General features: G+C 39.5%; 1 protein-coding gene across 2 annotated transcripts in view; it reads left to right on the forward strand.

Annotated features, from left to right (window-relative positions):
• MRC1 (mannose receptor C-type 1) overlaps positions 1-12276 on the forward strand; it is a 68272-nt gene that overhangs the window by 21555 nt on the left and 34441 nt on the right. For both annotated transcript variants that reach the window (XM_026716100.2, XM_087916964.1), the window contains exons 7-12: positions 3681-3863; positions 6622-6779; positions 7780-7890; positions 9025-9140; positions 10783-10931; positions 11492-11691. In XM_026716100.2, coding sequence (XP_026571885.1) covers positions 3681-3863; positions 6622-6779; positions 7780-7890; positions 9025-9140; positions 10783-10931; positions 11492-11691 — 917 coding nt within the window. The remainder of the gene's footprint in view (positions 1-3680; positions 3864-6621; positions 6780-7779; positions 7891-9024; positions 9141-10782; positions 10932-11491; positions 11692-12276) is intronic.

The raw sequence follows: 12276 nt of genomic DNA on the forward strand, positions 1-12276 counted from the left end.
CTCATCAGCTTGAGACAATGAATGTCAGAGTATTCTGCAGGGTCATCTTCGCCCACCACTTCTTCAGAGTGGACGGAGGGAGTGCTGGGCTTGGGTGCGGTGCCCTGGATCTCAGCTGCTGATTGGGCTGAGAGTTCAGCAGCTAAAGCTTCCTCAACGGCCTGGGGAGATTTAAATCTTTTCTGGCCAGCAAACGTCTTTGGAGCCTTAGATCTCTTACCCCACAGACGAGTTGATCGAGCAGCATATCGTCCAAATAGTTCTTAAACTCACAATGTAGAGCTGCTGTCCTCAGGGCGGCCATGTATTGGTCGATGGATTCCCCCTCGGCTTGCTTCCTCATTCTAAATGCGAAACGTCTAGCGATCTGGGACGGTTTCGGTGAGTAGTGGTTGGAAAGTGTTTCCAGCAGCTCAGTCCGTGGGACGTTCCTGATCTCTCGTGGTGCGAAAAGTGCTGTGGCGGTGTCGAAGACTGCAGCCCCACAGTAGCTGAGGAAGTAGGATTTCTTCCTATGCTCCGCAGCATCAGCCAAACCGATGGCATCGATAAAGTGGTTGAAGCGATTCTTATACGAATCCCATTTTTCCTCATCGGGCTTGAATGGTGGGAATGCCTGATTGACATTCATTCTGGATCCCTCAGTCTCTTAGCAGACTGGTCTGTCTCTCTGGGTGTTCGTGGCCCTGGTTTAACGCTAACCGTGAGCGTTGGCGGCTGTGGCTACAGCGCCCTAAACTCGCTCAGTGACTCCAGCCTTCGTGAAGGCAGTTTGTATTTCGCGCTCTCTGCGAGCGTTTGGCGGCTGTGGCTACAGCCCCGTAACTTACAGCAATTCGAATTTCGTGCCCCCTGGAGAGCGTTGGCGACTATGGCTATAGTGCCGTAACTGACAGCAATTCGAATTTTCGCGCTCCCTAGAGAGCGTTGGCGACTGTGGCTACAGTGCCGAACTTCACTTGAGTGGTTGAATTCAAACGGCAGCGGTTTGAATTTCGCGCTCCTTTGCGAGCGCGGGCGGCTGCGGCTTCAGCGCCCGACTTTCACTAACTGTAGCGTTCTAACTCGAGCGGCTACAACGCTCGTGACTTTCACTCTCAGACAGCAGCGATCTGAGCCCGAGCTCTCTGCGAGCGATACGGCTGCGGTTCAGTGCGGTGATTCTGTTAGCGTGATTCTCAGCTCTTTTGAATGAGTGCTTCTGGCTAGCCTGCCGATCCCACCTTCGTCGCCAGTGTTGTAGATCGAGGGAAATGAGAGGCTAGACCAGAGCATACAAGTAACTGGTTTATTTCAAAGAATAAATGGTTGTCGCGTCTGCCAGCTAACAGGCAGACTTGCCAGCGAACAACGGCTGGCTCAGCCTGACAGCCGGCTTTTATAGCCAACTGTCAAACGGAGCCAACCAATGGGAGCTGCTGGTGCTCCTGCTTAAAGAACGGACCTGGTTGGGAACACCAACCAGTCCCAAAGACATAACAGAAAGAGAGAAGGAAGAAAAGAAAGGGAAAAGGGAAAGAAAGAAAAGGGGACAAAGAAAGAGGGGGATGGAAGGAAGGGACAGAAAGAAAAAGAAATAAAGAAGGAGGGAGGGAGGGAGGAGAAGATAATTAAATATCTATTCTAGTCCAATCACCTGCTCCAGCAGGGTTAGAAGGGAGTGTGTGTGTGTGTGCGTGCGTGTGTGTTCTCCTTGTAATTTACCAGTACATTTTGGTTTTGCCTTCTTCAGAATTGGCACTGTAATACATTGGGGAAAAGTAATTTTTTAGGGTGTAGATCTGGTCCAATGGATCCTGTTTAAATACTCAACAAAATGTGAGAGCTTCCTGATAGTCTTGACCATGTTTTGTCTACAAAACCTTTAATAGAAGCCAAAGATGTTTCAATGTGCTGCCAAAAATGTTTCAATGTGGAAAAGGGCCTCAGTCTAAACTAGGCCTCATTTCAATCTGATGCATCAGTTCTCTCTCTCTCTCTCTCTCTCTCTCTCCCTTCCTCCCTCCCTCCCTCCCAGACTGGCTTTGCTCTAGACATTTTGGATGTATATATGGATGGATGGATGGATGGATGGATGGATGGATGGATGGATAGATAGATAGATAGATAGATATTGGTAAATAGATAGGAAGGTAGGTAGGTAGGTAGACAGAAAGGCAGACAGACAGACAGGCAGACCTTTGGATGGACGGACAGAAAGAAAGAAAGAATGCGACAGTGGTGGCACTTTGAGAAAGTAGAGCAAAGCCAGAGTGGGAATTGAAGTCCACACAAGTTGCCAAGGTTGAGAAATTCGGGCTGAATATATCAACCCAGCCATTCTGGTTTACAGTTTAGCATGCTGTTTGATTCCGGCTTAGTCAATGAATAAACCATGGCTAAGATCTTCCTGCTCCTTAATGCAGCTGCCCCTTTGCCCCCTTCTGCAACCCCCTGCAGCTGACCCACTGACCCTTCTCCAGCCCCCTGAAGCTGCCCCTCTTCCCCTTCTGCAGCCCCCTGGAGCTGACCCACTGACCAGCCCCCTGCATCTGCCCTTCTGACCCTTCTCCAGCCCCCTTTGGCATCCAATTTTGCAATGCCAACCTCCCCGGGGCAGCGATGCAGCCGATCTCACTCTCTTTGCTTCAACCCAAGGTCCACTTCCATCGAGCCAAACAAGGTGAGGTACTCTGTACATGCTCAGAGACTCCTGACTTCAGTTAAGTATTCTGCCCATCTTTATGCTCCATCCAGGAAGAGGAAGGCATGCGGAAGCAGCCCAGACCAGTGGAGGTGGAGGGAACGATCACTTGCAAACTAAGCAAATAAGAAAGCAAGTGCAGGGCTCAGTTGGAAGAACCAGGCTGCAGAGGGAGGCTAGGTTCTAGGTCCGGGATGGCCACGTAGAGCCGAACCAACCAAGCACGTGCCTTGGAGAGCTGCAGCTGCACCCACCCGCATCCTGTGCGCAAGCCTGGCTGGCTGGAGAGGTGGAGGCTGGGCGAGCGCTGCATGCTCCCTTGTTTTCCGGGGAAGAGGGCCCTAACACCGGACCACCCACCCCTTCCACTGCGCGCCTTGGGAGGGTTTTGCTTTCTGGCCTTCTGGTGCGCCTCCGCCATTTCCACCGGAGAGGGCAACCTGCAAGCTAAGGCGCCCTCTTTCCACCACCTCCCACCTCTCCTCCCTCCAGCTTGGCAAGGCGCACCATGCACAGGTTCTGCATTCAAGGCACCAGCTACGGAGCGATGAAACAGTCAATGGGCTGCGTGGCCGGCAGTCAGTGAGCCTGCGGGGCTGGCACCTTGAACACGCCCCTGCCACATCTTAGCAGCCCCCTGCTGGCCCCCTTGCCTCTTATCGCCCCCCTAAGGCATGCCACCACCCCAGGGGGTGGTACCGCCCACTTTGGGAACCACTGTTTTAGAGCAAAGATGTTTCATTACCCAGACTAAGTAACTTCAGCAGCACACTAATGATGTTACCTAGTTTTGATAATGGAATGTTTGCAAGAAAACCACCAAGCTCAGAAGGCACCAAAGACCCCTCATTTTAGCCCAGAGCTACAAATATCCTCCTTTATTGATACCATAGTTATTTGGTTGAGGTGGGCAACCATATAAATGCAATCAATCAAGCACTCAAATATCTGAACTAAGCAAAGCTTTGATTACTGTTGATGTTGTGATGTTTTTCAGGTTCTGATATACTAGCTGATTGCCCTGAAGGATGGATATTTTATGTGGGTCAATGTTATAAGATGCGCAGACAAACTACTTCCTGGCAAGATGCTTCTGGTCTGTGTAGAAGGGAAGGTGGTGACCTGGCAAGCATCCATAATGTGGAAGAGTACAGTTTTATTATTTCTCTGCTTGGGTACAGTGAGTATCGGTATGGGGTTCTGTGAATCTTCAGCCTTTTTCAATAACATGGTTGTTTGGTTGAAAGTAACAGCAGTAGTTTAGTTTGACAATACTAGTTTCATACATCTTGTTAAATGATTAAACCATATTGCCATTAAGAATTTTTATTGTGAGTTCAGCCCTTGTGCAGAATTTCCTGAAAATTTCTGTATCTGTGTCTCCTCCAATCTTTGAGAACAGATACATTGACTCTACAGATGTTCATGAATGTTGAATGACATTATTTCTGTGTAGAGATTTTGGTTTGAAGGAGCATACATAGTCAAATTGGGTGGAAATCTAATTTGCAATTTCTTTCCCTGCAAAACAAGTCTTTCTGCTTAGATCTCAGGATGCTTGTCAGGGAAAGTTTAACTTTATTATTAGAGCTGGTGAAGAATTCTGGACCTGGTGTCACTGTTTTCTATTATATAACATCCCATCATTTTGCACAATTTGCAACCTGACTAGATTTTCCAGTTTCATGAAAATTTTTCCTTCCTTAGTTGGCTTGTGTGGAATCAGGAAGACTATGCATTCACATGGAAACACACACACACACACACACACGGGGGTGGGTGGGTGGGTGGGGGGATGGAGAGAGGAATAGACAGGGAGGGAGGGAGATAACAAAATAAGTTCAAGAGCATTATTTCCTTGAGAATTTCTCCACTGTCTTCTTTTCTTTTGAAGGAAAAATTGAAAGCACCTTGTTTTTATTCAACTGAAAAAGAACTTGGAGAATTAAAAATACAGATTTTTTTCCCTATGAGATACTAGTTTCAGAACTCTAGAAATTGGAAATTTGAATTTCCAATTGGCAGTTGAATAAACCCTTGCTTTTTGTTGCACCGTCATATCAAATTGTTGCATATTTAAACCAATCTATTGGTTTTATTAAACACGCGCACAATATCCAATCCATCCATTATGATTAGAAAGCTTTTTGAAATATATGTTAAATGGGATTTTGATGACCAACCAATGAAGCTTTCTGAATAGTTAGTAGCAGCAAAATAAATAATATCAAAAAAAGCAGCAGATAAATATGGAAGTTCCATAGTTAATGCAAGCTACAAGATTAAGATTTTCTTACTACAGGATTAAGATTTATATGACACAGAACTTTTAATGTTGGTATGTTTCTTGGGATGATTAGATACTGGACATATTTGGCCTCTGTCCAGGAGATCAAATCTGTGGGACTTCTCCATTTGTGAGCAGGCTAATGGTGGTGAATCATATTGGGTTGCAAAAAATGAGGTATTTTTGGACAATGTTGGTATTGTGTTTCAAATCTAGAAACCATTTCAGTTAAAGTGAAATGTTGAGAATTTTACATAGGCCACCATATTCCCTACTTGAGAGAAGTATTCTACTTCTTGAAGCATAATATCTCCATTATTAGTAATAGGATGTGTAGGGACAGGGGGCATGAAAGCAAATAGGAAAACCATGTGAAAATTTCAAGAATTCAAAAAACAGTACCTCTGTCATGAGACAATAATCAAAATGACAGCAAGAGCAGGAAGCCAAACGGTATAATGTGCTCTGCTCTTTGGGCTTTTGTACAAGTCTGAGGAAATCATATATACATTACATTTTATTCTTAGTATTTTAGCCCCATGGAAAGGAAACACCTGTTATATTCTGGCATACTGTCAGATTGTACTGGCTATTCTTCTACGCGGAACATTTTAAAGTTATCTCCTCTTGTTTAATGATTGATTAGTATATTTTAAAAAATCTGCACAAGGTATACCATTAGAAAATTATCACTAAAAAGCAATCCCTTCATATTTCAGCACTATCCAATGGAGGAAGATTTCATTGAAACCATCCCTTATGTACCACTTGTGAGGCAAAAATTCCTGGATTCCCAGGAATGAGAACTGATAGGCAGAATGGGAGAGGCAGAGATGTCTTCACACAGCCTTATAACTTTTCCCTAATCTGACTATTTCTCTCATTGTTCATAATGGGCAATGCTTAATGGGAATAGAGAAGATGATTTTGATGGAGTCATGCAGGCAAAAGGATCTGAAGTTGCTTGTTTTTTTTAAATCCAGAACAAGAGGATAACATTCATAAATGGCTCAGCCAGATACACCCCTGATTTACTGAAAGAAGAGGGAGAACAATTAGAATTCCAAGGTTCTATTATAGATGACTTCAATAAGAGTAGTTTTAACCTTTCTGTGGAGTTAATTTCCTGATCTGGTCTACCTAGTGGGATTGACAATGCTTAATCTCCTGTGGATGTTCTTGCGTATAACCCAAAGGTGGAAGGAAACAATGGGTAAACTGAATACTTGATACCATTTGTAGATTACTTGATCATACTGACTGGGAGTTCTGAGAATTGTAACCCTGAAACATCTGGAATATATCAGGTTGAAATCATTTAAATGACCTTCCATAACCAGCAGGAGGCCTCAATACAGGAAATAGGATCCATGATTGATATGGATTGGGGAAAAAGTACATTGTTGTTTTAATTTTATTTCTTTTTTTAACCTTAAAAATGTGCATAATATCCTTTCAACTCATTCTTCCAAAATAGTTTGCAACATGTTAAAATCACATTAAACAAGCACACTAAAACATTCACTAAAATGCAAAGTAAATTATAAACAGTAAAAACATAAGTAGAAGATTGTTTATTTAGAAAAAAAACATATTGCAACATATAAGTTGAAAATATTAATATACTTTTTGTTTACCTGCAATGAATTAGAACCAAGTGATGAATTGTGGATTGGTCTGAATGATCTCAAGATTCAAATGTTCTTTGAATGGTCAGATGGGAGTCCTGTGACATATACCAAATGGCTCCGTGGTCAGCCAACACATACTAATAACAGGGAAGAAGACTGTGTGGTCATGAAAGGAAAGGTAAATAAAGTTTTGACATCTTCACTATATTCTTAAATATTGTTAGAATCCTCTTAATCCTCTTGACCACTATTTGTAATGAACTGATTGAATGGAGAAAATATTTTAAGCTTATGAATCTATTCTGCATGGCAAATCCTCAATGTTAGTACCAGGTTGGTGGGGATATTGAAGAAATGCTGACTAAGGATAATAGAAACACAAAAACAGAACAAAAACATTAAAAATGAAGAGTTTTAGGATCTGCACCACTACATACTAGTTTCCACATTAACTTTAAATAAAGAATACATAAATAATTAATTAAATAATAAATAATTTAGACAATTACTTTCTACCTTTCTTTATATTAATTAAGATTATAGCTCATGTTTTGCATATAAAGAGCCTCAGATTTGCTCTCTGACATCTCTAAAATAAGGCTGAAAAAGCTATTTTGTCATTAAGAGAATACTGAGATAATTGCTAATAGATTTGCCTTACTTTAAGGCAGTCTCTTGCAGAAGAGTCAACAAGCTTTGGTAGACCAGCACTGGGCAAAAGTGCATGAAGTTCAACTTTGGAATCTATAATGATATCTGGTATCATTGATATCTATAATGGTTCTGATATCATTCCACAAGTGTAGTTTTAAGAGCTATGTTTTATTTTATTTCTTTAATTTGTTACTATAATTTCAATTCACTTAGTAATAAAAATATTCTTTCTATAAAATTTATAAAATAAATTCTATTGCATCTGATGCATCCAATATATATATGACTACTTCAGTTTCAACTGCAACAATACAAGAGCACACAACACACACACACACACACACACATCCATGGTTTTGGGATTTTATGATAAGAAAGATTAGGGGCTGTCAGCAAAACAACTCAACTGGTGAGCCATAAAGAGAGAAGTCAAGCCATCAGTCCTGAAGAGAAAGTCCGGATATCTCATTGACAAATGATATGGATAGAAGAATTCTGACATTTTCGTCTTCTGCCCAACACAGGATGGGTATTGGGCAGATGAACCTTGTGACATGGAATATGGTTACATTTGCAAAAGGAAACCTTTAAAACAAGCACCAGAAAAGGATATAATTGATGATGGATGCTCAAAAGTAAGTAAAATATTGATGAAATCAAAGTGCTAAGCAGTTACTCTTCCTGGTTCTTTGTAATTTGTTCAATAAATATGAAAATGGAACAAAACTAAAAAAATTATCTGATTATTGATTCATCTTTATATGTTCAGGTGCTGATACTCACAGATTGCTTGAAGGAATTTTAAAATTCTATCTTTTATGTTTTGAATCAAACATAATAAAACATTAAAATGTGTCCTATAATATTGTTTTAAACAAATAATCTTAAAAGCAAACTAATAAAACTGCAGAGATGCATACTTGTAAAGCCAATTAATTTAAAATGGGGGAGCAACCAATAATTTATATAATATTAAAATTATTTTGAAACGTGAATGTCTTCAAAAATATTTCGACAAGAAATTTGTACTGAAAGATATAAAAGAAAGCAGAAGCAGAGCAAATATTATCTCTTACATAATAATATGTTCTATGAGTTTAGTATCCCTTTTAATAACATATTCATAACAACATGGATATCCCAACAGAAAAGTAGAAAGTGGCTTTTCATCAATTAAGCTCACATCATATTTCATTGAAGGAAGTATAGCAGAATTATTTTGTATCTGTGTGAGTTTTCTCCCTCTAAACTCATTATTGTTTTTGCTTCAAAAGCATAAGTTCCCAACATATTTTCACTGTGATTCTCCACACTTAAAAAAAAGAATATGGAATGCATACATACCATGAAACTAGAAGGAGGAAGGTCAGAGCAAAGAGCATGAGATCAGATGAGTCAGTTATAATAACAGTGCTGAGTTATTAATCACCCTTCCTCATGAAATACGATTTAGTCTATTATTCTGTTAGAGTTCACATACAGGGAAAAGGGACATCAGATCTGAACTCTGAAGATGAGAAGAGAGAGAGAAAAAAGACAGAGATTAGATAAATGCAGATTTGCTGATCTTCTGATGCATTTCAGTTTTTTGTGGTATCTGTAATTAAAATCTGTGCTCTTGAAATCTTTGTCTGCTATCCTTCAAGTTTAAGTAATGGTTAAAGTGATTCTTTACACAATGCTGTATAGGACAACCTGGCTATAGCAACAAGGCTACTTATTATATATGGTTGGGTTTCATTCTCTGTCTTCTCTTCTTCTCTTTTCAGGGCTGGAAAAGATACGATTTATACTGCTACATGATTGGAAATACATTTGCATCATTTGCTCAAGCTGATCAAAAGTGTACAGAAAATGGGGCTAGTTTAGCTTATGTTGAAAATAGGTAATAAACATTGATTAAAAATGGTTTTGTTTAAAGAGTGCTATGTATTTGTCCAATGTCTTCTGAAAAAATACATTTTTGCTGCAGACAAGTCTGGTACCATACAGTTGTAGTCTGCTTCAACTTTCAATTCAGCCAGTCTTCATGACCAAATACAAGTTTAGATACTTGGAAATAATGAGTAAAGTTACAGATATTCAAGCTGAAAAATATTTAACTCTGTTGAAACTAGCTTTGGTGCAACATTTAACTAAATTTAAAGTCTGGTGGTGTAGGGTATTCTGTTACGAGCAGAGGACTCTGCTCGCAACAGAATACCCTATACCACCAGACTTTAAATTTTGGGCTTGGACAACCTAGAACTATGCCACTTATAGTTGGGCCTAAGTGTAGTACACAAAATTATCTGCTACAATGTCCTATAAATCAATGACTACTTCAGCTTCAACTGCAACAATACAAGAACATACAACAGATACAAACTCAATGTAAAACGCTCCAAACTTGATTGCAGAAAGTACGACTTCAGCAACCGAGTGGTTAATGCCTGGAATGCATTACCTGACTCTGTTGTTACATTCTCAAACCCCCACTCCTTTAATCTTAAACTATCTACTATTGACCTCACCCCATTCCTAAGAGGTCTGTCAGGGGCATACATAAGTGCACTATCATGCCTACCATCCCTATCCTAAATTCCCAATTTATTTGTATTTATTTCCTGTATTCACGCTCATGTTTATTCTTATACCTATTATATTGTAAGTGATCAACAAATCAGATGAATAAATATTAAAGACAGACAATATCTAAAATTGTTCCAATTAACAGAAGCAATTTTTCAAGGATAAAGAAGTTTCAAAGGGAAGGAGGAAAAAAATAGACAATTCTTGCTTTATGGATGTGATCTATTCCACTTAGGATGAAGTATTAAATTCAGATTAATAAAATAATCTCCAAATGTTGGAGCCATGCTAATAGCCTTTGGTTTATATTGGTCTGGATTACTGCTTGTATGCATTGTAGAAAATTGTTTACTCCTGGGAACTTTGTGATTCCTATCTCCATTTCAAACAGAACTATTACAGCATCTGAGAGAAACTTGTTCTACTCATCACTGCACTCAGGCAATTCTTTGCTGACAATAGAATAGATCTCTTTCTAATGCTCTTTTTCTAATAAATCATTTAAAACATTCCTGAAATTTAAATAAATATGCAGTTTTGTTATTCAGACACTAAGTCATGCTCAACTTTTATGATCCCAATGGACCACAGAACACCAGGTCCCTTTGCCCTCCACTGTTTGTCCCCCAGAGTTTTCCCATATTCATGCTCATTGTGTTGATAACACTCTTTAACCATCTCATCCTCTGCTGTCCCCTTCTTTTGCCTTCAATCTCTGCCTACATTGACTTTTTCAATGTCCTCTCTTCACATTTTGTGGCCAAAGTATTTGAATTTCAACTTCAATATCTGTCCTTCCAAAGAACAGTCTGGGTTGATTTTCTTAAATATGTAATTGCTTTAAAGAATTTAGAAATAATTTTGGACAGTGATATTAGCAGAAATAGCACATTGTGACAAATATTGGCAAAACTGATAAAACTGGCAAAATATTGCCAATTATCTCCTTTCTATAGATATGAACAAGCCTTTCTGACCAGTTTGATTGGCTTCAGGCCTGAATCTTATATCTGGATTGGTCTTTCTTCCATACAAGAAAAAGGAACATTCAGGTGGACCAATGGACAACCAATCCAATTCACTCACTGGAATTCAGAAATGCCAGGTACTCCATTAACACTTGGAGATAGGTCTACTCTAACCTATTATATTTAATGAAGTTCTCACTTGTCTTGATCTCACTGAAGTCTAAGGATATATTAATTTGCTTTTCTCAGTCACACAGTGACTGAAAATTTGCTTTCTTGGGATTGATAGAATGCAAATAAATTATCCTATGTCATTTTATTGAATTGGTCTCTTTCTTGTTGATTACTTTCTTTCTTAGAATTGGCTCTTGATCTGATTAAATCCAAAAATGAATTAATGAACTATAGTTTGAAAGATTTTTCACTCAGATTTCTACTTTTCTATTCTGTTGCAGATAAGGATAACAAATCTAAGCCTGCATAATACCAATTTGGCATGAAGTTGTTTTCTTTAGAAATAATTTTTCTTCTTTATTAGTCTTTATAAAGAATGTAATCTCAAATTTTAAAAAATGTAGCATCATTTGGGGAAATGGTTTGAGAAGTTATAGTAAAATAAATTAAGAAGCAACTATGTTGAATCAGATGTCTCACTTTACATGACACAGACATGTTTATTGCTTGATCTATCTTGAAGGTCGGAAGCCAGGCTGTGTTGCAATGACAACTGGAATTACAGCTGGATTATGGGATCTTCTGAAATGTGAGACCAGGGCAAAGTTTCTTTGTAAGCGCTTTGCTGATGGTGTGACCCCTCCACCAATACCAACTACAACACCTGCCCCTCAGTGTCCTGAAGGCTGGGTAACAAGTGGAGAAAGGAATATGTGCTTCAAAGTATGCCCCTTCTCTGTAGAATATATAACATAAGGAAAGCTAAACTCAGTTCCTGGTACTTCATGAATATTGCATGTAATCTTTTTAGCAACAATATGGCAGTAATTTGCCTTGCCTTCTAGAAAGATTTTTTAAAAAATTCCTGTCACAATAACAACAATACCTTACTTGTCTTTCTTCTGGTCTACCAAAGACTCCTACCAAAGACTCCTACCAAAATCAAAGCACAGAGTTTCAACAACATAACTTTTGAAACCAGCAATGGTGTGTGTGAAAGAGAGGGGGGGAGGGAGGGAGGAACAAAGGGAGGGAGGGAGAGCGAGGGGGAGGGACAGAGAGAGAGAGAGAGAAAGTCAAGATTGGCCCCAACAATGAAAGCCCCACCACTTTTCACATGTCTTGAAACCATAAAAAGGGCTTATTATTTTGGAATTATTTTGTACATGGATAGGAGATTATCACAGAAAGACATTTTAGAAGAAGGCATTGGTGAACTTCTTTTGTATTATTGACAAAAAGGCTACATGCCCACCCAGTCACCAGGTGTTTATGCTCAATGTGAATACATTATTTTACTAAAAACTG

This window comes from Pseudonaja textilis, chromosome Z (genome assembly GCF_049901715.1).
Source record: "Pseudonaja textilis isolate UNSWEBS1 chromosome Z, rPseTex1.2, whole genome shotgun sequence".
Classification (NCBI taxonomy): domain Eukaryota; kingdom Metazoa; phylum Chordata; class Lepidosauria; order Squamata; family Elapidae; genus Pseudonaja; species Pseudonaja textilis.